This window comes from Cygnus olor, chromosome 9 (genome assembly GCF_009769625.2).
Source record: "Cygnus olor isolate bCygOlo1 chromosome 9, bCygOlo1.pri.v2, whole genome shotgun sequence".
In the NCBI taxonomy this organism is placed as follows: Eukaryota; Metazoa; Chordata; class Aves; order Anseriformes; family Anatidae; genus Cygnus; species Cygnus olor.
Genome location: NC_049177.1, coordinates 3,309,081 through 3,336,670, shown reverse-complemented (window position 1 = coordinate 3,336,670; position 27,590 = coordinate 3,309,081). Strand labels below are relative to the sequence as shown.

Below are 27,590 nucleotides of genomic sequence, written 5' to 3'. Positions count from 1 at the left end.
TGTGCCTGTCAAGTTAGTAACTATTTCAGAATGTCTCTTCTTTAAATTATAAGTTGAATTTCACTTCAATATATCCTTAATGTGTAAGACATTAAAGCTTGAGATTTTTTAAGGCCTTACTCCAAAAGGATGTCATCAGAAGACTGCTTTTTAGGAATCTACTTGATATCAAGATGAATAACTGTCTAAATATCTAATGAGTCATACAGCAATGCACATATATACACATTCAAATACATATAAATATATTTAAGTTTTTTATATTTATATAAAAAGCTATGGTGAAGGCTCGCGAGTGGAGAGCTGCAGTTGTTGCAAAGAACTGCCAGAGTAACTGTCCTACCTCCCTGCCACAAAAAGATTTTGCTTTATTTTTTATAAGTTAGTAGCATTGATATTCTTCCAATAAAATGTGTTTTGTGTGTATACTAAAGAAGTGCTGTCTAAAAAGCAGCTTGAATTTCACTACTGTACAGATCAGTTTTATTCTTTATGTTGCTGGAACACTAAAGTTACATCAGCTGCCAAACGATGTGGCCTAATACAATATGTGGCTGCTTTGGTCTTTTTCACAAATGTGTAGGCACCTCAAGGTTTTTGCTTGGTTTTGGTCAAAGTTCATTGGCAGTGAACACCAGTTCTGACAAAACTAGAGTTTTTTTTTCAGCACAGGTGCAAAATTCAGCTTCACTCTGAATTCAATGCTAGCCTACCCAAGACTGCATTCAGTCAAGACACTGCCTCCATGGCTTAGCAAACTTTTTGAAGGACTACAGATAAGGTGTAGAGATCAAACAAAGGTCACCTCTTCTAGTAGAAAGCTCCACTGGCTGTGAGGAGCAAAGGAGGTTTACTGAAGCTTGTCCCTTTGGTAAAAGATGCCCAGGTGTCATACTTTTTCGTCCTACTTATCTGCTAATATCTGTTCTTAAGAGATTGTTACTTCTGTTGATGTACAGAAAGACTGTATTTTGTTGTTCCGTTTCTGCATCTTCAGCTTTCTTTTATCATTGTTCAAACTTTGTGAGATCTTGTGGAATCACTTGGTGCTGTAAGAATAGTCCTTTGAGTCGATTTTCTCTGTAGAAAGTGAATTAGCATCAGCATCTCTTTCAGAGTTTGGAAATGTATATTCAGGAGATATAAAGTTGTATTAATCTTGAGAAGAAAGTCTAACTTTTCTTTGCAAGCGGTAAGTGAAAACTTGTGTTGGTGTATAATGTAGAGCTTTGTTCTGTAACAAAAAGCACACCTTCAAATAATGTTTCATCTTCTAGTTGAAGATGACAGTAGTATTGAGTCTTTTCAGGGAAACTGGACGCTCCTTGGAACTGCAGAATATCTAGAGAAGAAGCATGTCGCTTCTGTATGCCATAGTTTGTACTGAGTTTAAGTCTGAAAATGAAATCTGTACGTTAGTACTCAACATTAGCAGGGCAGAAAGTGAAACCTTAATCTTTTGTAATCTGTATTCTCTTTTTCTAGGTGGTAGTGAGCAAGGAAGTGGCTTCAGTACAGTAGTGTCAGCATCAGGAGGTCCTGCTTTGTCAGCCCCAAATCAGTCAAGTGCATCTTCAGACAAGTATGCAGCTCTAGCAGAATTAGACAGCGTGTTCAGCTCCACAGCAACCTCTAGTAATGCATATACTTCCACCAGTAATGTCAGCAGGTACTTTTTGTTAGACATAATTGTGACTTTCTTCATCGACTTAAACAATATGCGGAAAAGTAGCTCAAAGTTGTTTCATAAACTTGTTTACAATTTTATCAAAAATGGAGGAAATGTTAGATGTGTTTAGAAGCACTATTGAAACTGCATCCTTTGTTTTAAGTAATACTAGTACTGTATGATGATATAAGACTGTCAGCAGAATGCTCTGTGCACCTTTCTAGTTGTTACGTGCTGAACCTGTTAGATGGTAACGCTTTCATGTACAGAATATTTGCATACGTAACAAGAATCATAGCAGCATCCCTAGCAAAATGTTATTCTAATATTTTTGATGTAAACATTACCAATTTTTCTAGATCATTAGGGTAATAAACACTAAATGTCTGTTATAACACTGCCTGGTATTAAAGTGCCCCCTAAAGCTTTTGCTTTGCAACCTTATACTTACGGCCTCTGTTTAATATTCTTTCTCTTACTGTTGGTGGAGAGGACTTTTCATTGCTCAGCAGTAGTTATCTCTGACGCTGGCATCATTGAATTATAATGCACATTGCAAACTGTGTGTAAGCATTCCTTTTTCTTTTTTTATATGCTGACAATAAATGTAAGTTGTATTTAATTGTTAAACAAGCAATTCTGACTGTCCTGAATGTATGAATTATTTTCAGTAATGCTTTTGGAACAGTACCTGTGGCTGCTACTGCACAGACACAACCTGCATCTTCAAGCGTGCCTGCTCCATTTGGAGGTATGTAAGTGTTACTAACACCTTTCATGGACTGTAAGCAAGCAACTTACTAATTTTTAGTTGATAGTGCTATACTGTGACACTGCTGATAATGAAGTTACTAAGGGACACCAAAAAAGTACTATTGTCTGTGCATGTGTTGCATTTCAAATTAAGTATTTCGTTATTGATTACTAAATTTCCAAGCAATTTTATAGATACTTATATATCTCTATCTAAAGGTATTATAAACCTAATGTGAGTCAGACTGGCTATTTTTAAGACTTTATCAAATACAATGTTTTTAATCTTTCAGCAACACCTTCCACAAATCCATTTGTAGCTGCCCCTGTTGCCCCAGTGGCACCTTCAACAAATCCATTCCAGACCAATAGCCGAGGAACAACAGGTTAGGAAAAACGAAAAAGCAACCCTGTGTTTGTGAAACTCTTCAGGGCTTGCATTGATTCTTTGTTCATGGCTGTGTAATTTTTCTTAAAGGCTTTCTGTGTTACCTGTCTCTAGGGGTGTGTGTGTGTGTGTTCAGTGTAGAGTATGATATTTATGAATAGCTTACCTTTGCTTTCTTTGTGTGGTGTTACGATATTTTTGTTGGGTTGAGGACACTAGCTTTCTGTTTCTGGTCCAGTCCTAGAATTACAGACTGTGTGGCCGTGAAAAAAGTCAAAATGATCAGTTAAGATGTTTTAATACTACCTATCTGGTAATACGTAGGCTATTGAATAGCTTGAGTACTGTGCAAGATTATAACTTTTTAGCTTTGAAGCATGCTTCACAGCAGGTTGCCCTGAAGTCAGGGATCTTGAAAGCCTTTCTGCCAAGCTGATACACTTGGCTTTTTTCTTTCTTTTGTTCCAAATCCTGAAAGCCCTCAAAACTGAGGTTGTCAGAGCTGGAGTTAAAACCAGGAAAGGTGAAGTTCTGGACTGTTAGCTTTTTGCAAGTTCACCTATTCAGTGCCTTATCTAAAGAACATGAAGTGGATTAACATGGAAGGGACAGACAGTGGAATATTATTTCAAAATGTGCCTAGATTGGGACAAATAACTATTTATGCAGTAGAGCAGAAAAACTGAAGCTTTAGATTTCAAAATCCTAAATTTAGAATTATTTAGGATCCAGTTAAAATTAATACAGGAAAGAATGTCAAGTTAATGTTGCATATTTTATAGAAATTTTTGGGGTGGGTTTGGAAAAAAACATCCTGGAGTATACTTCATTAAAGTCTATTTTAAAAAACTTGAACTTTGCAACAAGCTGGAAGATCTAAGATCTAGCTTTACCTGAAATTTACGTAAGCCATACAAAGCCTATATGCTGATACTGAACTGTATTAGAAATAAAACTTGGTTTCAAGAAGCACAGAAAGCCACTTCATTCAGACTAATATGAAAATGGTCACGTTGACAGAATCAGTAATTGATTTAAATGAATGCATAGGTTGAAACAGCAGGTGAATTGATGTCCTTTATTTTATTCCCTTGTATAGATAAGAAAATGTATGTTTAAATACAATCTGTACGCTCATGACTTATATTAATTTTCTGGGGCAGGATTCTATAGAATTATAATTCATTCACAAAAAAAATCAATCGCTTTCTTATTTAAAAAAATTCTTTAAAGCATTGATCTTTGGATTTAAATTAATCCCATATCGTACTAGTTTTCCTCTACAAAGACTCTGCTAAACTTGGGCACTTTTATCTGCTAATTGGGCTTCCACAGACTTAGATCTGCTGATGTATGCATCTTAACAGAGTTGTGCTTTGTTCAGAGTTCTAGGTAGGCTGAATGAAACTGGTTAGGCTGAGTTAAAATTGAATTGATCCGATTCACATCCTCTGCTAAAATGAATTTTGTTTTAACTTCCTTTTGAGATATTCAGCTATTTAATGAAGGAAGTAAGTTCAGCTATACAATAATTTTACCTCATTTTATCACTTATCATTAACTGTGCTATCTTGGATCATCTTTAAGAACTTGTAGCCTTTAGAAGCAGCATTCTCGGACTATGAAGGAAGTTACTTCAATATGTCCCTCCTCCCAATGGCAACATATGAAAGATAACTGGATTAATGCACTTCAGATAAATTTATTTGAACGTGGCAGCTCTATCCTTCCATCTTCTAAACTGCTTTTCTTGGCTCGCAGAGTTTCTAACACTTTCAGCTATAGTATTATCTACTAGATAAGGGAATGTGACTGTAGGTAATGATAATACCCAACCGATTTCAGTGTAAGTTACAAACTTGTAGCTTGTCCTTTCCATGCTAAACTTCCTTTCTGCACGGACTCTATTTATTACTAGAGAGGTCTGGTTTGTAGCATTTATTTTTAATGACTTTCTTAATGTAATATATCACTGGTTGTGCTGTGGCTGAATGGTTTGCTACGTGTGTGTGAGTATATTTATAAAGTTATCTAAGAGATTACTGTTCAAATGCGTATAAATGATTTGACATTGTCTGGTCTCTTTGTGGCTTCCATAAGGCCTCTCGGGAGCAATGCACTCTCACATATTTCCTCACGCTCACTTTGGTAGGTGGCCACATTTGGTATCAAGTTTCTTGTGGCTAATTGTTCTTGCTTGTAAAAGCTTATTGGCAGCTATCTGGTTCTCTGCACGTAGAATTTCAGAAGACTTTCCATGTTTTAAAAATGGAGTGGGTATGGGTATCTGGCAACTGGGCAAAGGGAGAGAGGAGCTTAGAAATGCATTAAGCAACTAAAACAAAACCATTATTTGTATCCTCCATGGACACAATAGAATGCTAACAAGTTGAGTGACTCCTGTAGCTTGTGCTAATAGTAGTTTGCTTTTTGGGATATCCCAAGTTGTTACTCAATTTGTTGTGCTTTTGTTTGTTCTAGCAAGTCTTCCTGATGAGTAGCTGCTTTGCTAATTTTAACTTAAAACTATGTTAGTACATTAGTTTTGTGTGTACTTTGTCAGCGGTTTGTGTGTATAATGTCTTGCCCTTGAGTACTTTGGGGGTAAACTTTTCAACTGATGATTTAAGCTATATTTGTTAAATACAAGGATTTTTATTGTTGGGTTTGTATAAAATCTAACATCTGGCAGCTCAAAAGAACAGTTCTGTCTAAGTTGAACTAGAAGAAAATGCTTGGTGTCTGTATTTGTACCAAAAAGCCTTCTATATTCTTCTCCCTACAAGAATAACTCCCAAAACACTGAATAATGGTTTTGTTACTGCATCTTGTGTACATCGAGAGTATACATACCACTCGATGTGCTCCTGTTTTTGCTGGAGGCATGTAGAATTGCATATGTGCTGTATGTTCTTTACTTGAAATGTTTCAGCAGAGAATCAGATGAAAAGATTTTGTTTGATTTGTTTGTTTTAAGTCTTACCTCAACAGTAAGAGGGTTTGCACTAGGAACTGTGTGCAAATTAATGTGCATGATGATGAGAATTTCCTTTAAAGAGATGCATAGGATGGGATTGTGAGAGGGATGCATGTATCCCTTATGATTTTTTTACTTGTAACTTACTGTAATGCAGCTTGTAATGTAGGAAGATACTGCCATGCTTTTCTCAGTAGAGAAAAAGAGGGGCTTATGCTGCCTGAAAGTGCTTGCTTCTGGTGTGTGCAGACTTTTACCAGAAAAACCTCAGGCAAAATATTTGATGTCAAGAATATGGAAGAGTCCTTTCCAGAAAGTATATCTGAATGTGCTGGATCAAGCACATTTTAAATTATTTAGTTTTTTTTTAAAGTGCAGAAGTAAGTTAAGCACCTCGTTTCTGGTGATCCAAGGTAACGAATCAGTTCAGTGGCTGTAGGATTTAAACGTAACTTTTGCGTGGTCACTGAGGCATTAAGAGACCCTTAACATGGCTTTATGGTAATGTCTTATTTGTAAGAGATCACTTTTTTTCATAACTTAATGCTGTTTTTTGCCTACCAGCAGCAACATTTGGTACTGCATCCATGAGCATGCCTGCAGGATTTGGAACTCCTGCCTCCTATAGTCTTCCTACTAGTTTTAGTGGCAACTTCCAGCAGCCCACATTCCCGACCCAGGCAGCTTTCCCCCAACAGACTGCTTTTGGTCAGCAGCCAAATGGTAGGTCTACATCCTTTAGATAATCTTGTTTAAATCAGAAACGTGGAGAAAATGATTTGACTCTGTCAGCAATAATGGGTGTATATTTATTTCTGTATGAGCTTTCTAATTATATTGGTGAGAGGTTCCTATCACACAACAGTTTTGGCTCTGTAGTTGAGCTTTCAGGCTTGACTGTGTGCAGTGACGTAACAAACTTCACCATAATTTGATACCGAAACTGTAAATGTTCAAAGGCCTAAAAGGTTTACACGCAAGGATTGTTTTGTCTTCATTTGGGAGTGTCTGCATCAGATAATGCTTTCTCTAACTTTCAGAAAGCAGACATGAGAAAATCAGAGTGTACTTTCTCCCAAAATTTGTATGATAATATAAACATTGAAAAAAAGCACATGTAGAAGTTGAGAATTGAGTAGTTATGAACAGTTGAAAATAAAAAGCTCAGCTATGTTTTTTACATGTACATACATGATGTTGTCTTACTGTACATTTTTACAAATTTTCTACTGTTAAGAAACTTAGCTTTTAGATATTCATGTGTGTCATGTTAAGCTTTTATAATCAGTTCTCCAGAGCTCTGCAGCACAGTGCTCCTGGACTTTAGCTCTAAGATGCAATAACTAATATATTTGAAGTAGTCATGTTGTCAAGTATCATCTTAAGAGTGCACTGTCAATGATGACATTAATAGAAAAACAGTAATCTATTGAAGCAGTGTTGTAGAGGAAACATAGGCAGCTATAGTTTAGGCTTGTCACCTACCTAAGTGTAAATTTTGTTGCAGACACGTGTATAATTTACATGGCTGTTATTTAACTAAATTTTTTAGAGCTCTGAAGATGCATCACTTCTTTATCTGCTTCATTCTATCCATTTGACTGCGCACTGAGGCAGACTGTGTTCATGTGATTGTATAGCTGAAGTGTGAGGCAGTAGCTTCTAGATGAGAATGATCTTAAGAGCTTGGCTTTCCAAATTTGTGAACAGAGGCCAGCTCTGAGCCAAAGTTGGTTCTGATTTTCTTATTGTTTTCATTGCTTTTCAGCTGGAACATTCAAAATTCTTCCTGAACTTAAGACTTTTAGTCTACAAATTATTTCTGCATTCAGGCTACTCTGCTGGGAGGGGGAGGAGAGACAGACTGCATGCTTGAATTGGGAACTGATCTTGCTAATACATATAATGTTTCTTGAAGTGAAACAAGATTTGTCTGCAAGAAGTCCTAGTATAAATAGATTGAACTGTTAAGTGAAAGCTTTGTGTTTAAAAGTTCTTACCCTACATAAACAGAGTAGTATTATAAGTCCTGCTGATTGGTGCAGTCCAAGCTTCCACTTGCTTTTGTTTTGGAGCTGCAGCAAAGAACTCTATGAAGACTGGTTATTAATATTAATGTTTTCACTGTTATCTCTTGAAGGAGCAGGTTTTGCTGCATTTGGACAGGCAAAGCCTGTAGTAACTCCTTTTGGACAAGTTGCAGCTGTTGGAGTATCTAGTAACCCTTTTATGGTAAGTGAGTTGTTGCATGATATTAATAACTTCTGTATGTCTGAAGAGACATAATCTGTAACAATTATAGAGCTGCGTGATTTTTTTTGCTTCAAATAAGGGAAGGCAGCATGCAAATCTCCTAAATGCAATTCAATATAATGATGACATGGCATTTGTAAGGCTGCTCAAATTTAAATAGAGGTATTTATATACCATGCTCTTACAACAGTATAACTTCAGAGAAAAACACAAACAAAAAACTGTAATGTAAAATAAATATCCTAAAAAGTTGTTTACCATTTTATATACACTGCATGTATAATTTGTGATACAGAAAAAAACTTAAATGTGTTATTCTTTCATTTTCTCCCAGGCTGGTGCACCAACAGGACAATTCCCAACAGGAAGCTCATCAACCAACCCTTTCTTATAGCCTTATAGACACTTTACCCAAAAGAACTCTTATGTGGTCACATAACATCTCTGCGCCTCTTGCACTGTTGTCTTGTTTCACTGATATTAGCTTTAAACAAAAAAGAAGTCTTTAAGAAGTTAAAATAAAAGCCTGCTTTGTGTACCTTTGGGGGGAAAAAAACACACACAAAAACACAAAAAACAACAACAAAAAACAACACCCGCCCCCCCCCCCCCCCCCCCCCCCCAAACAAAGAAAATCGACACCCCCTCCCCTCCACACACACACACACACCTCTCCCCAGGTAATAACGTGCAAAACAGAGGGCTGTGGTAACATCCTTGAACCTGTGAACTGGCAGGTAAAAAGTAGCGGTATCATGTATATTAAAATTGGCTAATAAGTTATTGCAGATACCACATTCATTATGCTGCAGTACTGTACATATTTTTCTTAGAAAATAGCTATTTGTGCATATCAGTATTTGTAACTTTAACACATTGTTATGTGGAAAATGTTACTGGGAAATAGATCAGCCACTTTAAGGTGCTGTTGTATCTCTTGGAATGAATGAGCTACATCATTTTAACCATTGGTATTGGAAGTCATGATGTTAAATTGAAGGTTTGTTTCCTTTCCTAAGAGCTCTTCTATTTATACATGCCTAAATCTCTAATGTTAGAGGGATACCTGTCTGCATAATAAAGCTGATCATGTTTTGCTACAGTTTGCAGGTGAAAAAAATAAATATTAGGAAAAAAATTGTGTAGCTTTATTTCTGTGCAATAACACTTTATTGGGTTAGAATGTTCATACTGTGAATCTCTCACACAAATGAGTTACCAAAAGTGATATGCTCAAAGGTGATTTAAGCTTAATTTTCATATCCCTCAGTTTTAGTTACATTTTGACCTTGTGATTAAACCTGCTGTTCTAGCTCAAGTGACTTGTCTAACAGGAAACTTGAGCTGAGTTACTCTGACAGGATAGCTGTATAATGAAGGACACTGAAAGTCACTGGTAGTGACTTGAAAAAAGGCTAACTGCTAAAAGATATAATTGTGGGTAGCTAATGATGGAGTCTTTGACCATGACGTAGTTGTGAGCAGAACAGTATGTGTAATAGCAGCCCAAGGTACAACAAATGGACTAGTGCTCATTTTATTAAAAATGCACATATATTAGTAAGACCTGTGGAATGTTAATTTATTTTTATTTACTGGAATATTTCCTGTCATACTAGAATAGCATCTGTAGAGGAGTAAATGTGTGGCTTGTCTAATCCTTAATAGGAAAGTTGCAACAAGAGTACGTTCATCAAAGTAGTCAGTGGTGGGTTTTAAACACTTAATTTGGCTTAAGTTCAAGTGTAACACCAGAGCTAAGCAATTAATGTAAACATTGAATACAAGGACTTCAAGCTTCTGGCCAGTTGAAGAATAAAGATCTAACAGTTTTCAAAATAACAGGAATAACAGGAATAAATGGGATCAGTTTATTACGGATATTTGAGAAAATGATGTGGAAGCCAGTTTGAGACAAATGGGAGAATTCCTGAAGGTAAGAAACTTTATTTGTAACTGCCTGCCTGAACGCTAGATCTGCTTATTTCCAGGGGAGCTGAAAGGCTTGATCATTGCTTGTATTTATACTCTTATGCTAGGGCTGCTGACTCACGTTGTCTACCTGTGGGGAATGGTGTTTTCCATATGTTAACTTCTTCTGAAGCTTTGGAGATCCCAAAGGACAGGCAGATGTAACAGATTGCTTCTAGTAGTGTTCTGCACTTAAAGGTCTGTTCTGTCCTGTTGATGTATTTAAAGTTAAAGAGACTTGGAGTCTTGCTTGTCATTCTGACTAGGACTGCTGGATGTGGAGCAGTGTATGTTTTAATTCCTGAGACCCTTTGGGGAATTCTTAGGCAAACCCCCAGCAACTACACTTTTTTTCAGGGTGTTAGTGATGCCCTCACCAGTATAATATAAATAGCTGTATTTCTCTATTGTTGACATCTGTTTTGGAATAATGACACAGGAATACAGTAAAGAATGGGAATCTTCAAGGGTTTAGAAGGATTTGTGGAACACTTAAATATACTTATTGCAGAGAACTGAATGTCTCTTCAGTGAGATGAAGACCACGCTGTGGAAGGGGAACAATCCTGTGCTCCCTTAATTTCTAAATTGATATAAGCTAGGCTTTGGACAAGTTGTTCTGACCTAAATGAAGCTGTTTACTGCTAAAAGATACTGGAATTCATTTAAATATGCAAGGCTGCATATTTAAATTATGCTGCAGAAATAGCAGAATGTCTTATTTTTCCATTACTAGCTTGAATGCATAAAAGGCTGCCAATTCTTACTTTATACCCAACCACACCAGTTTAGTGTATGTTTGCTAACTTCATCAAACTCTAGACAAGTGGCTGAAGATCTTGTATTGTCTTGAATCTCCTTCATATTGAACAGAAACTGACACCATAGCTGCCTTGACTTTTTTATAAAAGCTATAAGTACAAAATGAATAAATATTTCTCCCATGATTAGAAATCGTGTCTTGTCTTAAAATTTTCTACAGTTGTTCATGCAGTTGTTCACATGACTGTCATAGTTGCCAAAAAGCTATACTCCCATTAACTTCTAGGTATCTTCTTTTGCTTTAATGTCAAAGCATTTTACTTGATAACTTTATCCCTCTTTTACAGAAATTAATTTGGTGAGCTTCTGGAGTAATACTTTTAATCCTGATATATCAGTTACCATATGTTTAAGATGATGCTGGAGGAGGTACATCATGAACTCTGCAAGGCAGATGGATGCCTAGGTACTGCGGTTTAGTTATTAATTTAATGGTTGCATACTTCCCAAGCGCTGCATTGAAACAAATATCGATACAGGTTAGTTTGAAAAGGACCAAATTTGGTTTGAATCCTGAAAGAGAGCCATAAATATGATGCAAATGTTCTCCTCTGTTGGAGGGAGAAATTACTGGGGCATAAAGGTAAGCTCAAGAAGTTTTAAAAAGTTATGTTTTAAAAGGAATTATGATTTTTATTGTGAGCTAAAAAGCAGAAAACAGCAATTCTCTCTTGACTAACCTGTACCTTGTGGTAGAGGAACATAATGAAAATTGCTGCTGATATAAATGACTCCAAAGTGGCCATTATTGAACACAGTTGAAAGTCTGATTAGCTTTAGTTATATCTAGAATTTTAAGCGTTCTTATTTAAGTATGACTGCCTTGTATAGAAATTGAATTCTCCCTGTGGCTGGCTTAAAAAAAATTTGCCTCCACAGATAAGTTACAGCATTTGGTCATTTGTGAGAATGTAGTAATCCCTCTGAACCTACTGAGGTAGCATTTTGGGGAGGGGGGGGTGGTTAGATGCTACTTGCATTAACTTGCTTTAAAAATGCATGTCAACTTCCAGTTGAAAAAGTGCAAGTCACCAAAAAGTTTTGGTGGTAAACTTTCCTACAGGTCATCCTGCTGCTATGGGGCAATTACTTCTTTAGGTTCTACGGGCATGTTTGAAAGTCTTATATTTAATGGTAAATTGCCTTTAATTAAAATACTCAGTAGAAGTGAAAAGTTCAAAGGTTGTATTCTGTAAGCTCTTCTGTTGTGAGGTTCAGGCATCTGTATGAAATTGCCTCCTATTGTGCTCATTGAGCATTAACACAAGTTTTGGTGTCAGGACTGCATAACTAAATTTGAGTTGAAATAGAAAAGTGTTTGAGGATTGTCTGGGATTAGAACTGTTGGTGAAGAGAACTGGGAAAAAATGCATCATGCTGTTTACAAAGCTCTTTGTGCTGAAGGCTCATAAACAGCCTTTTCCGTCATTGACCAGTCTTGATTGATTGAGCATTGTTTTCGCTAATTAGTTGTTCGGATGATGCAGCCTTCTGCATTGTTGCTTGCAACCATTCTTTTCATCTCTTTCCCCTTAATGATCAATAGGTTCATGAGCCACGCTGGCATTTCTGCATTTGATGGAGATAATGATGTATATGCTTCTGGTCAGGAAAATTCCAGCTATGAATGCAAAGTAGCTGCCATAAATGAGAAACTGGGAGATGGGGATGGAGAGAAGAGGGGAGGAAGAATCAAGAACTGTATTTGCTGTTAAATAACATAAGGGGTGTCCCTACACTGACTTCTTCCCTTCCCTGCCACCCATGTTCCCAGAACAATCCCCTCTTGAAATGGCTTGAAGTCTGGCTGCTTGACTTCATCTGGTAGAAAGACTGTAATCATAAAAGGGGGGGGGTGGAGAGAATATCCTATTACTTGCTTGCCCTCCCTACCTCAGTAAGGGAGGAGGACAGCTGGCAAGCACTTTCTGGCACTTATCTGGAAAGATGACAGCTAGAGACTTGGATGGTATTCAGTATGTGTGCTTAAACTCTAAAGCTGTCTGGGAACATGAGATGAGTTAATTTTCAGAATTAAAGTAACTTCAAAGTGCATCCAATGAAACTACATAACTTCGAATTTCTGTAGTAATAAAGACCCATAGATTACCTTTCAGCTTGCTTCTGTTTAGTGTATTTTTACAATAAACTTGTTAATAGTAAGCCTTTAAATAAGAAGAAACTGAGTAACAGGTGATGGTTCTCCCTTCTGCTCTATGAAATATGTTCTTAAGATTACTACAGAAATGCAACGTTGACAAGATTAGAGGACAAGTGGGCTCTAGTAGCTACTGCCAGTTCACTTCAAATGAAACTGTTTTCAAGTAAGTGTCCTAAGCTAACCCATCCCCTAATACCTCCCCAGAGGCTAAACTTTGAATAGAACCCTCTTCTGGAGGAGAGCAGGGAACGTGAGAGTAGTATGAGTAATGTAGCTTACCTGGGTGCTGATATCCAGTCCTAGACCTTTTGGGTCTACTACAATAACAGTCAAAATTGTCTGGATCACCAGTGCAACAAAGTTGTTGAAGCCAAACATCAATGCATAACGCTCCATACTTAGGTTGACAGCAATCTGGAACCTGAAAACGAATATACAGCCAGGTTAACTGAGCTCTGGAGAACTTGAGTGCTTGCAACTTCAGGGAGGAAGTTTGGGAATGATTTCATGCTCACAGTGGAGTCTTCATAGGATAAAGCTTCTTTACTTTTGATCGTTACATTTTTAATGTCTTCATTTTGACAGAGATCTATTTTTTGTTATTTCACTTTTGCCACATTATTGTGCATCTTCTCTTACTTCAGATAATTTTGCTAAATGACCTGTGTATGTTCATTTGATTATTTAGAGAAGTCTCATACATAAATCATTGGACAGCTAAATGTAGAATAAGGTAATTACTGACTTGGAATAAGCTATTTTTATGGTTCGTTCATACATTTAAGTATAGTCTTATGTAGGCTAGGAATAATATTTTGTTATAGTGACCTATTCAAAAATCTTATTTCTGTGGAAACTTCCAGTAAAAATTCATGAGTGTGAAAGTGATATTTCTGCTGATTCAAATCAATTTAATTGGAACAGTTGTGTATTATACTTACGTTGCTATTGTTATAAGGAACATGTAGCATGCCTTAAATACAAGGTAACCAGCGTAACATGCCCAGATGTTGTCTGTAAAGTACATGAGAAACAGAGAACCAGCATCCATTGCGGAGAACATTCCCAAAGCCAGTTCTCCAGAAAGATCCCAGTCTACTTTGACATATCCAACTGCCATGGATGTTGCTGAACCTAAAAATGAAAAATAATTAAAACTCAAACATTACTGTCCTTCTAGAGTCATGGCATTACTCTGTAAATGGATCATTACAGGAGCTCTTGGTACTTTTTTTTTTTTTTAAGACCACAGTAGACTTTGATGTTGGCGTGGCTTCTATTTTCTGTTAGTGCTGTGGGAGTCTTCTGTTTTTGCTTTTTTCTTGCTTACAGAGCTTTCTCAGGATGAAGCACTCTGAGAAAGTGCCTAATGCCTAAGGTTGGAGGCAGGAGTGCCTGGCATATTGTTGTTCTGCCGTTTTTGACAACCATGATTAAGAGAACAACCCCACCAAGCACTTTCTGTTAAAATATGCCTGGGGGAGTTTAATTCTTTCATGTAAAGCTCTTCATGAAATGACAGTCTGTTGCACTCCTTCGTACTTTTTTTTTACCTGATGAAAGTATAGCTTCAGTGAAGGTTTTTCTGGTGAAAAATGTCATACTCCTTATTGATAATGACATATAGCAAAAATACCTTCTACTACTTGTAAGAATGCTATCCAGCTATGGTTAATTTTTGTGCTCCTCTAGCACTGAGGCCTCCTGTGTGTTTATGAAAGCTTTTTGAAACATTATGCTGAGGTTAGTAACTCAAATGCAAAAGAAGTCTGGTCCAGGCAGGTTATACAGCAGTGAGTACTGGCTACTCATGTGCTTTTTGGCAGGATAGTACGCTAGTGGTCTTGACTTGCTGGCTGCATGTGTTCCTCATCAGAATTCAAAAGTCATAGTAGGCCGCCTCCTTTGGTCCGTAACTACAATAGCCAGAAGTTCCTGGTAATGTGAGTGCTTTCTGTACTCCAGAATAGTATCAAGTTCCAGACAGTGCAAAAGCATGAAAGCTTTTGGGAATGCTGCTCAAACCAGTAGTCTTGAAGCTTTGGGGTAATTTTAGTAAAATGCACTTCATGCTGCTTGCAGGGAGGCAGAGTAGATGGACAGTTCCCTGTATTACTTGTAAGATAAGACTGCTGGTATGAAGGAGATGCGTGGAAGCTTGGAAATGAGGCTCCATTGGTACTGCACAGCTATTTAAACGAAGTTGCACATTGAAGTGGCCACAAAACAGAAGGCACACAGGTAAAGAGGGATATTATTGGGTCAGTGGATCATTATGTTGTTGGGTCACAACATGTTTATCCAGGATCACTTATCCTGAAATGACTGCTCATCCACTGTCAGAACAGACTGTCTAAGGCACATATCTTTTATTTTTTTTACTTTTTGTATCAACTCATTTATATGTATTTGGGAGAGGAGTAGGCAAGGTGGCATTGCACAAGGTTTTTGAACTGCTTACTTTGCATTGAATTTATCAACTAAACAGAGCTGTGAATGAAAACTCTTAAAACTTCTTGGTGGAACAAGGTGCCCCGAGAAGGAAAAGATTATATATTTTGTGTGTGCGTGTATATATGACTATTTTAAAGACCCCAGGGATAAAGCTGTATAGTAAAGAGATGCTTTGCACACTGTTTATATGGGAGTTCTGTGTTGGAAGCTGTTACTATTGACCTTAATCCTCATGGGAAATAGTTGCTGAAGACATCGTGAAAGGATGTCACCAGCCAAGACAGATTAGAAGTAGCTGCTAGTGGTTTTTTACTTACCTAAAAAAGTTGCTATTGCTTCAACAGCTCCGTTGTACACTGCAGAGCTGTGAGAGGGGGCTCTGAAATCCCACAGCACTTGGATGTAATTCACAATCTGATTGAAGCCTGCTGTAGCCAAAGCCCACCACAGGGACCAGTAAAGCAGCTTCCTAGAGCTGTAGCAATCCCTCAAGTCTCTGCTCAGCTGCACCAGTACTCTGAGCATGTGGTTCTGGGGCTTGGGCTGTTCAGCCTGCTGTTGTGGTGCTGGTCCCGTGTCAGCAGCTGCGCAGTCCTTGTCCTGTTGTTGGCAGCTCGATGGCCCGTTGGAACTGAGTGTAGCCACAGGTTTTTGTGGTTGTGGGAGGGTTTCAGAGACACCTTTTTTATGGAAGAACATGCTCTTTTGGGGCATCGGGAGGAGAAAGGAACACAGGAATGCCAGGGACACAGAAGCGAGGGTAATGGCGTTGAGATGAAAGTAGGATACGTCTGCCAAGGAAACCAGCAGCTGTCCCAGCACTGCAGCAACTGTGGCCGCAACAAGGGTGATACTCCTGCAATAGCTCGTCACTCTCTGATAGCGATCGGCGCTGACAACGCTGTAGATGTAGGCGTAATAGGCAACCTCGGTGGCTGTCACCATCCCGTAGAAGAATTCCATCACCTGCATGGCCACCACGCCGTGAGCGAAGAGGAGCAAGAGCCATGTGACGATGTAGCTGATGCCCTGGAGGAGGAGGACGGGCTTGTAGCGCACGTAGTCTGTAATCAGGAAAACTGGGAGCAGGAGTGCGAGGTAGGAGTATGTCCAAACGGGGAAAATCTGGTTGGTAACCTAGAAGGAAATTGACTTTGCTCTGACACAAGCATTTTCTTGCATCAAATACTATTCCCTGTGGTAACTGAAAATTAATGCCTGTTTAGTTTCACCTTCCATATGAGTCACTGAATACTGCTGATTACCTCTCCTCTTTGCTTGATTAGAAAAAAAAAGGTGCTCTTTATGGTGGGGGAACTGGAGTTGGACTTAGTATATAGTTATTACTATGTTGTCTTCACACATTATCTTTAAATATTGTGTGAAAACTAAATTCTTGATGAAACAGTATTTGAATAAGTTTCAGTTGGCCTTCAATTGCATAGATGCTCCAGAAATATATTATTTGTTTTCCCTAGAATCAGAATAGTTTGGGTTGGAAGGGACCTTAAAGATGATCTAATTCCAAAACCCTACCCCACCCCCAGTTGCTTAAAGCCCCATCCAGCCTGGCCCTGAGCACTTGCAGGGATGTGGCATCCACAGCTTCTCTGAGCCAGGGCCTCACCACCTCCATAGAAAAAAAATTTCTCCTTGTATCTAATCTAAACCTACCCTCTTTTAGTTTAAAGCCCTTCCCCCTTGTTGTATCACTGCACTCCCTGACAGAGTCCCTCCCCAGCTCTCCTGGAGCCCCCTTTAGGCACTGGCATGCCACTGTAAGGTCTCCTCAGAGCCTTCTCTTCTCCAGGCTGAACAATCCCAACTCCCTCAGCCTGTCACCATAGCAGAGGTGCTCCAGCCCCTTGATCATTGTGGCTCTCCTCTGGACTCGTTCTAACACCTGTATTTTTCTAAAAGTGATCTCTATCCAAGCTGGCAGGTGCCGTTTACTACTCTACGCTAAAGCTCAGTGTTTGCCCAGGTAGCTTTGGCTACAGCTGCAGCAAGGGTATGTGTTTCTTCTGGATACATGTCACCAACTGAACTCTGACTGTAAGATGTCTGTTCTGGGGAGGTCTTACCTAGTAAGTGCTGGACCTGCTTGGCTATTAGGTCACGATTGCTTGTTCTCGGCTTGAGAGTTAGACTTCAATGGAATTGTTTCAAATGCTGAGAGAACAATAATAGCTGTTTATCGTTTTCTGAACCAGTATGATTGGTGAGCAGCAGGATCACTGCATCTTTCTGGGGGTTCCTTTGGTTATCTGCATTTTAAATTAAGTGACTAAAACTTGGGGAATTAGCTCATGACTGGAGAGTTCAGCTGAAAGAGTCAGTATCTGTACTGTCCTTATTTTTGAGCTGGTTGTTGCTGAAGTGAGAATTAAGGCATTTCATCATGTTATTTATATGCTTCGTGTAAGAAAGCTTTCATTTCTGATTTCAAAAAAAAAAAAACCCAAAACCTCTTTTTCAGAGGAAAAATTGGGTTCATGCTATGCTGGCAGATTCTGCCTCAACTTTTACTAGTGCAAATCAGGAATGAATGTTCATGCTAGTGGTTATGTGGGTGTACCTAGCTTGTGTTGTCTAATTATGCCATTAGATTCATGATTCTCTTTTGATTCATGTCCTCTTTTATTATGAAGCGTGCACCTGAACCAGCCAGTGCTGAACAGAGGAGCAGAACACAGACACAGTACGTGCTTTTTAAAAAATAAGTTGTTTTTTAATTTTTAATTATGTGAATCTGACTTGCACAGACTAGACTAATGGATGCATAGAACAGCTTAGTAATGTAGGTAATAATCTAATAGGTCATCAGTGGAAGTCTGCGTGGTTGTCTAATGTCTGATCACTGTTTCATTTTCATTGTTAGTATAATTCCCCAATAAGTATCAATAAATCTCATTGTTGCTCCTTCTTTTTTTCTTGGGGGGAAGGAACTGTCTGACCTGATCTTGCTGAAAGTATCAATTTTCTTAAACAACAACCAAAATGGTTTCAAAGCCCAGGAATGTGGGGACTTCAGAACTTAAACTTGCAAAAGAGGAGAATCCTTATCCTTTTCCAGGACAATCTTAAATAGGGGTATCTCGATAAAATATACCTATCTTACTGAATACTTTTTCTCCCATTCAGTTATTACTGTGAGGCTTACTGCTTTAAGTGTTCTAATTATTACTTAAGAGAACAGTTGCTTACCTGTTCAATTGTTAGGTTTTTGTCTGGTCCACTTAAGTAAGGAGTGAGGAAAGATTCTGATGGCCTCATTGTGGAAAAAAATCCATTCGCACAAATGATGACTGTGGGATAAATCCAGTTGCTGCCTATGGCTCCTTTCCAGCAATTCATAGTCTATGTAGAAACGTAGTGCATCAGAAATTTAAAAAGATACTGTTCACAATTGCTAAAAACTCATTTGTAAGTTTACTTTGTAACCAACGCTACTTCAGCTAATGCTTCTTTCACCACGCTTGCTACTAATCACAGAGAGCCTGTAAATGAACAACTCGGATCAAGGGGCATTGGTGGTAAACTCTGATCTCTGTCTTGTCTATCAAAGGTTGTTCTTACTGACTCACTTAAAATTAAGTAGATGTAGTGGAAGAATAAAGATCCATTACAGTCTCATTTCTAAATAGATGAGAGGGCAAACTGTCAGATTAGAGCTCATTCTCAGAATGCTCAGGGAGGCATTTTTCTAATGATTTCCTGCCTGGGAGCCAAGTGGAACAACAGAAGTGCAAGACTTTTTGCAGACAGTAAAAACCCCCAGCCAGCTTGCAACCCATTGTGAGCTTGGCTTCTTCAAAATACTTTAATACTCATCTTTCTTACACTCTAGTTGTTTGAGTGAGTACATAGATGTAGAAACTCTCAGCCTCTTGAATCTACCTCCTTAGACTTAGAGGGCTTCTGGCTTCACTTTTAAAAGTGGTGATTAAAAGGAAAAAAAAAGACTTTTCCTCTTTGTAGTTGGCTGCAAAAATAAAGAAACTTATGTCTTTTAAGCTTATTTTACTTGCTTAACACTAAAGTACCATGAATAGGATGTAAAGGCAGCATTGCTGTGACCTTAGAGGAAGGTTACAAAAACCAACCCTAACATCAAAACTTGATTTTAAATGACCACCTCTGATTATCATCTTCCTCGTGTAAATCATTGTACTTTGTACTTAGATACAATGATTTGTACAAAAGTAGCCTGTGTTATCCTTAACTCCTTAAATTTGTATTTGAATTCTTGATATGTGTTATAAATTACTCGTAGTCAGAGAGAATTTGGATTAAGTCAATTAGTTTGAGTAAGCAATCAGCAAGCAAAACAGCGCTGGGCGGCCGGGGAGCCCATGCTCCTCCAAACGGTGTGCAACTTCCCCATTTTGCAGTCCCCTTTTATCATCAGGCTCTTCCAGGGTTACATGGCTTTCTTCTACGTGGCTGCGTCAATTGTTGCTGGGGAGTCGTCTCTGTCCCTCTGGTGGTCGCACAGATGAAGGCAGTAGTAGTAGTTTTCCTCATTTCTCTCTCTCATCCCTATTTGGTTATGTTAGTCCTCAAGACAGGGAAGTGGGTTATCGGTTTAGCAATCTACTATTTATACAATGTTCACTTAGCCATGTATCCGAGACATCCTGTTTCTGGGGGATGTCTCAGCATTTCAACCACTGTTTGAGCAACTCCCTTTGTTCCCTTCTTAACATAGCAAAATAATGAACAAACATTCTTATTGTCAATCACAATCCCTCCTTTTTCTTTTAGTTGCTTATTTTGTTCATTAATTCTATGTATGCCTGGTGGCTGAGCATTAAAGTTTTTGCGTCCTCGTCTGTATTTACAGGCTCATATTTAGCACAGATAAGCATCAAATGCGCTGCCTCTAAACGGCTTTTTACAATTGCCATTACCTTACTAAAAATACATGGTCCAAAGGTTAACCCTAGCACTAACATCAGTAAAGGTCCTGCTATTGTTGATAGTAAGGTTGTAAGCCAAGGTGAATAATTAAACCAAGATTCGTACCAATTCTGTCTGGCTTCATTTTCTCGTTTTCTCTTTTCCGGTCCTTCCCTAAGTTTTGCCATTATATCTCTTACTACTCCAGTGTGGTCTGCATATACACAACACTCTTCCTTTAAGGCTGCAGACAGTCCGCCTTGTTGTAAAAATACCAGATCTATCCCTCTGCGATTTTGTAAGACAACCTCCGATAATGACCTTACAGACTCTTCTAAGGCAGTAGTGGATCATTCAATCTGAGTTAGATCTTCATCTACAGCCACACGTAGGGAGGTAAACTCCTGGCTTTGTCTAACCAAAGAGGCAACTCCAGTACCCACCCCGGTACCTCCCAAAATCATCAACGTAGCCAGGGTCACAGCCGTGATTGGTTCTCTTTTTTTTAAGTGATAATCCGCTACCGTGTGTTGTGTATACACACATTCCTCAGAATGGTACAGAATTCTTGGTACAATTATTACCTGTACACAGAAATCTTTAGATATATTAAAAAGCTTGAGTGATAAGCAAGGAGTAACACCCATCGATGAACAGACCCATCTAGTGTTATTTGCTGGTATTAACCATTCCCCTTTGTCTAATTGTGTAACATTTTCTATAATACTACATAGATGGAGCTTCTTACTAGGGACCGTACCTACACACCTGCCATTCCCAGTTACTTGCGTCAACGTTATTCCTATGTCCCTTCCCCAATTGCATTGTGGGGGGTCAGTTTCATTTGAACGGGTGGTCTCTCCCAGATCCCCAATAGCATCGTAATATGGGGGCCTTATATCAAGGCATAACCAGCAAGGTCTAGGCACGTCTGGGTTTGTTTGGTTCAACAATTGATAACTAGCATTCATGATTCTCCACGTGTTATTTCCAGTCATCCCCTCATTTCCCGCCTCGTACTCCGAATCCATAGATTTACTAGCAGTCTCCAGTGGTTCAGGGTTATTAGGCATTAATATTCTAAAAGCTTGTGTAGGCCGAATCCCCAAAACATTCCCCGACAACTCCTGATTAGGTCCCACCACTTGGGGACTTTTAGTCTCTTCCTTTTTATATAAACTATGTCTCCTCTGTCAGCCCCAGTTTCATAAAATCTGATTCCCCACTGTTGTCCTAGAACCCATCTTTGATTGTCTGGTTGAGTTACATTGATATACAAAAAGCTACAATTTCCTGAGTAGCCTGGGCTAGCCCTTCTACCTAATTGCAAAGTATGCCCACCATTATTCAGGCGTTTACATCCTGACGGCCCATATCCTACCCTTAGGTATTTATCTCTACCAGTCTCCCAATCTGTGGCAATAGTCTCACATCCCCAGTGAGCACAATAGTATTGATTTGGGTAATTACAGTACGTTTTTCTGGGGTTAGAGCTTGGGCATAAATAAAAACTCTATTGATTAGAACACATGCTTGTCCCGTCGTGACCCCACGTCACCAGATCACATAGTGAGACATTGAAGCTAGGGCCTCCAGTAGTGGTTATCTGCTGAATAACGTGGTGATCTTCCCATCTAATCAGGCTCCATTTAAAGGGTTTGTGAGGGTGCGCAGACCCAGAGACAGTGGAGACTATAGCACCTATTACTATGTATCGCAAAAAGTGGCTAGGGCCCATCTTTCGGAGTTCTTTACCTGACCATGTAATTCCCCACCATTTCACTCTCTGCCTTGCTTGTCAGTTTGGTTGCAGCGAACTACAAGGTGCAGATTCTTCTCGGCAGCAGTAGTGTTCTTCAGGGGATTTTTCCCTGTAACCGCAACCTTTCTCCGATCAAGGTCCCCACTCCCTCTTTTACAATACATAGACAGTCAAATTATACTTACCGGGTTCGTTTCAACGTGAGCTTTAAGTCATCAGGGCCTGCGACCGCTTTCCATTTGCTTTTCTGGATCGGTCCTTTCACACGACTGGCATGCGTCCACCCCCTCTCAGCCATCCGGATAGCCGTCTCTGCTAGTAGTAAATCATCTACGTATTGTACTAAGGTTAGTCCTGGTACCCTGTCATAATCTTGCAGAATTCGTTCTAATGCTTGCCCAAATAAATTGGGGGATTCGGTAAACCCCTGGGGAAGTACTGTCCACCGCAATTGTTGTTTTCGCTGGGTATCCGGATCTTCCCATTCGAAAGCAAAATAGTCTCTGCTCTTTTCTTCCAAGGGGCACGCCCAAAACGCATCCTTCAAGTCTATCACGCTATACCATCGATTGGATGTAAATGACTTAGCAGGGTATGGGGGTTGGCTACCACTGGAAATCTAGTTACTGTTCTCTTATTAATTTCTCTTAAATCGTGAATCAATCGATATTTACCATCTTTTTTCTTCACTGGCAAAATCGGAGTATTAAAGGGGGACATACAGGGTTCTAACAACCCCTGCTGTAGCAATCTTTTGATCTCAAGTTTTAACCCTCGTCTGCCTTCCTCAGACAGGGGGTATTGTTTAATTCGTATTGGCACACCTGGGTTGATTATAGTTACCTTGAAAGGTGTAATATCTAATCTCCCTACACTTTCTGGGGTATACCAAACTTCCGGATTTATATCTTGCTCATCCTCTACTCTCAGAGGGCACAATTTCACCTTCAATTCCTTATCTACTACTTCCAGACTTATACCTAATTCTATTATCAAGTCCCTACCTAGCAAATTATAATTTGCCTCAGGTACTAAAAGTAAAGACCCTATTCCCAGTTTCGAATGTGACTCAATTAGCACTTCTTCTATAACGGGGACCCCAAAGGGTTCCCATTTTGCTCCAATTACCTGTACCTTCTCCTTCGATATTTTACACCCCCGAGGCAGAACTTGGACCGTAGATTTTTCAGCACCTGTATCTGTAAGAAACTCCACCTCCTCTCGCTGGGGACCTACTTTTAATTTTATCAAGGGCTCAGTCTTTTTCTGGGTCCCCAGCAAACAGAGCCCCTAACACCCCTAATCTTCCTTAAACATCCTTTCGTCTTCCATCCTCTGTCGGCATTCCCTTTTCATGTGACCCTTCTTATTACAATAAAAAACAGGTCATACATATCCCTCGGTCTTCGGTCAGTCAGTCTGTCTTCTCCCACCGGCCTATGATGACCCCCTCCAGACCCCTTTTTATACTCAATTCTCCTCTGTCCTTCCCTGACCGCTGCCACCATCATTCGCACCTGCTTTCTCTCCTTCTCATCTTCCCTTCTAACAAACACCTTCTGCGCTTCTCTTAACAATTCATCCAAACCCCGATCCTGCCAATCTTCTATCTTCTCTAATTTCTTCCTAATATCCATCCAGGATTTCGCTACGAATTGAGTTTTCAGCAGGGCCTCTCCCACAGGAGTCCCCGGGTCCACCCCTGAATATAGCTGCAGGCTTTTACACAGCCTCTCTAGCCATTCCGTCGGGGTTTCATCCTTTTCTGTTGTTCACTAAAAGCTTTGTTGATGTTCTGACCTCTCGGGACTGATTCCCTAATTCCTTGTATAATGATAGTTCTTAAATCTTGCATGTGGCCGTGGTGTATGGGGTTCTGATTATTCCAATAGGTCTCAGCAGTGGCCATTTAATATCTGCAGCTGGACCTTGTTGGTGCTGTTGATCCCAGATTCGCATCCCCGCTCTCCTAATCATTCCCCTCTCTTCCGAGGTAAATAAAATCCCCAATATAGATTGCACCTCCTCCCAAGTATACACGTTGGGCCCCAGGAATTGATCTACTCATTCTGCCACCCCAAGGGGGTCTTCCAATAAATTCCCCATTTCTTTTTTTAAAATCGTGGACATCCCCGGAATTATGGGGACCGCCACATATCCCATTTCAGGTTGCGCGCCTCCCATAGATATTTCTCTCAACGGATAAAGCCCCCCCCCCCCCCTCAGATTTTTGTCTTCTCGTTCGGCTTCTAGTTACTGGTGCCTGGATAATTGGATCAGCCTCACTGTCCTATTCCCCTGAGGACTGTGAGTTAGAGGGCCCTGGAGGGGCTGTGGGCAGGATATAGGGAGGTGGTGATGTTGGGACCTCCAATTCTCGGTTCTTTTTCTTACGTTTTTCCTAGACTTCAACACAATAATGAATCATTTTTACTTTATTCTTTCCCCGCCTAGAAGGGGAATCGCTCCAATTCTTAATCATTAACCCCAGTGGGCTTTCCGGGGGAATAGGGGGCAACCTAACACTAGGCATTCCCCCACCCATGGGACCAGAAGGCCTACTCTTCTTCTATCCCATCTTCCGGAGCACCTTCACACACACACACACAGCCGCTTCCCCCTTGTCGTGGCCCAGTCCCTCGCGGGATGTAGGAACCACACTAGTGAGGGGTCCGCGCTCGCTTCGTCTGCAATTGGACGTCTCACACAGGCGCACTCCGGGATTACCAACCCCAACCGAACGGATCACCGACCTGTACTTACCCACCCCGTGGGTCTTCGTTCGGCCTTCGTGCACAAAGATTACCTAGGGGTTTTGCTGGCTTTATTTGCTTGCTGCCCAAATTTAGGGTTCGTCGGTAAAGGTTTCGAATGGGAATAATTCCGGCGAAGGCCGCCAAAATCAGCAGGGCGCCCCCTTCGATGAGTCTTCCCAATCAAATTGCCTTTATCCGAGTCACGGCACCAAATTTGTTATAAATTACTCTTAGTCAGAGAGAATTTGGATTAAGTCAATTAGTTTATTGAGTAAGCGATCAGCAAGCAAAACAGCGCTGGGCGGCCGGGGAGCCCATGCTCCTCCAAACGGCGTGCAACTTCCCCCTTTTGCAGTCCCCTTTTATCATCAGGCTCTTCCAGGGTTACATGGCTTTCTTCTACGTGGCTGCGTCAATTGTTGCTGGGGAGTCGTCTCTGTCCCTCTGGTGGTCGCACAGATGAAGGCAGTAGTAGTAGTTTTCCTCATTTCTCTCTCTCTCATCCCTATTTGGTTATGTTAGTCCTCAAGACAGGGAAGTGGGTTATCGGTTTAGCAATCTACTATTTATACAATGTTCACTTAGCCATGTATCCGAGACATCCTGTTTCTGGGGGATGTCTCAGCATTTCAACCACTGTTTGAGCAACTCCCTTTGTTCCCTTCTTAACGTAGTAAAATAATGAACAAACATTCTTATTGTCAATCACAATATGTTATCATTTACAAATAAAGATATACTAAAACTCAGCCTAATCAATGACATCAGCATAAATCTTACATTCCTTCCAGATGTGCTGAGTGAGTAGCTTGCACTCTTCCGAATAACCTCTAGGGTCATAAATTACCTGTCAAAGCTGGGGTTGTGGTCTGTCTTTCATGGATTCATGTGCAGTTTCCTCCTAGGATAGGTTCCTGTACTGTAGAAGAGATGTCAAAAGCCACCCTTCAGGATTTGAGGTAGTAAGAAACTTGTGTCTTATTAGTAAGAACTCTTAGGAAATGAACTTGATAAAATGTTAACAGAGCTAAATAATAATTCATCTCAACTCTTCTTGCTTGCAGAACTTCCTCATAAAGAGTGCAGGGAAAGCCTTCTACTTTATAGGTTTTGTCAGCAAGTGGTTCTAACTTTAAGATAAAGGATTAAGACTCACAGTTCTTAGTAATGATTAATTAAAAAAAAAAAGACATGGCAAGAAAGCAATTATTTGATTACCTTTTTATGTTAATGAGTACCTCTTAAAGGTGTATCCTTCAGTTTGTGGATAAGAATATAACAGCACGTTTTAAAACTTAGGCTGACACAGGTGTTTCCTGGGCATAGCACCGAGACCTCTGGGCTCAGTTTTCTGACTGTCCTCAGTGTGGGTGTGTGGGGAGGTAGGACACAGAAAACTTCCTAATGTTTATTGGCCAGAAATTACATCAGAGGATTAGTCTGTCACTTTTCATAATGACAAAAAGTTAAAATAAAAAAAAGTTTCTAAAAAACAAACAAACAAAAAGCATAACTACTTCTGAGGCTTTCTGCAGCTTTGGTTTCCTTCAGCTGTTTTTGGACTGGGCTTCCTACTTCTCCCATGGCTCATCAGAAGAAGGAGCTGACCCTGAAGTCCACAGGCGGTCTGTGGGATGGGTATTGACCCTGGGAGCCAACCCCGTGGCCCTGGCAGGAGTGGCCCCACATGCTATTCGGAGTTTTGTGAGGTTTTATTTTACAGTTATGGAAACCTCTCACACTGCTTCTAGCCTGTATTCTAGAAGTGTTCAGGGAAGCGAGGCATGTTCTGTCTCCATGTTTCATGCTCGCTCTTTACAAATGGCTTTTGAGAAATGAAAATACGGAGACGATGCTGCTGGGTAAGTCAACTGGCCTACTGCAAGGTGGCTGACTGGCATTCCTCTGGTAACCCACACAGTGCTTGGTTGATACCTACCGGCTTTGAATAGAAAGATGCAGTTTTCTTGCTGGCATGGCCAAAACTGGCCTTACCAGCTTGCTGGATTGTATCATGGTGAAGATGTGTCTCCAAAACCACTAGTGTTTCAAAGGCAGTTAGTGATGCACTGAGATGGGGTTGTAGCTATGGGGAGCAATGTGTTCCACTTCAGATTTTTGTAGTTAAGTGGAATTTTTGGTCACCCTGGGAGGAAAGATGAACTCTTAATACTAAACACAACTGCATGCAAGAGGAGGTGGATTTGTTCAGTTTCCTTTTGCAGATCAAATAGCCTGCTGGGCCCAAACTATGGCCTCTCCAAAGTGTGTGCATTGTATGTGAATGCACAGGTGGATGTGCATATCACTATTTTGGATGAAATCTGATTGCTGGGTTAATGTTGATTTGCAGCTGAAAACCCAAGGTAACATGAGGCTTTACCTTTCTTTTGCTGTTGTTTGTAATTTCATTGTGTCATGTCCTTCCTGACACTCCTCAGAGCTTCCCTATTCCTCCTCCCCTCCCAAATGCTCCTCCAAACTCCCAACCCCATAATCTTTTGTAGAGAGAGAACAGGTATCCAAATATAAATCATATGTATGTTTAAAGGCTTTTCTGAAGACAGTGTTCTCTATAGCTGAAAACTGAATATATTGTCTGCTTGGTTCTTTTGCTCTTCAGGGGCAATACAGAGAAGACAGTGAGATTTGACCAGTTCAGAACTTTTACTGTTTTTTTCTATCAGTTTTAAATACTAAGTTTTTTTCATTTAAGCACAAA

The 27,590-nt window shown here is 39.8% G+C and overlaps 2 protein-coding genes across 2 annotated transcripts in view; one reads left to right on the top strand and one right to left on the bottom strand.

The window, feature by feature from the left end:
* Nucleotides 1-8,453, top strand: part of AGFG1 (ArfGAP with FG repeats 1) — a 36,505-nt gene extending 28,052 nt beyond the window's left edge. Inside the window, 6 exon segments of the mRNA XM_040567379.1 lie at nt 1,486-1,669; nt 2,341-2,420; nt 2,716-2,808; nt 6,352-6,510; nt 7,928-8,019; nt 8,375-8,453. Coding sequence (XP_040423313.1) covers nt 1,486-1,669; nt 2,341-2,420; nt 2,716-2,808; nt 6,352-6,510; nt 7,928-8,019; nt 8,375-8,434 — 668 coding nt within the window. The 3' untranslated portion in view covers nt 8,435-8,453.
* Nucleotides 8,454-8,598: 145 nt separating this feature from the next.
* On the bottom strand, nt 8,599-25,787 carry LOC121074823 (thiamine transporter 2-like). The gene is made up of 6 exons (XM_040567381.1): nt 25,716-25,787; nt 18,656-18,808; nt 15,766-16,585; nt 13,936-14,128; nt 13,274-13,415; nt 8,599-12,488 (listed from the first exon to the last, which is right to left on the bottom strand). The coding sequence occupies exons 2-6, from the start codon at nt 18,803-18,805 to the stop codon at nt 12,366-12,368; spliced, it is 1,428 nt and encodes a 475-aa protein (XP_040423315.1). The 5' UTR covers nt 18,806-18,808; nt 25,716-25,787; the 3' UTR covers nt 8,599-12,365.
* Between the last annotated feature and the right edge of the window lie 1,803 nt (nt 25,788-27,590).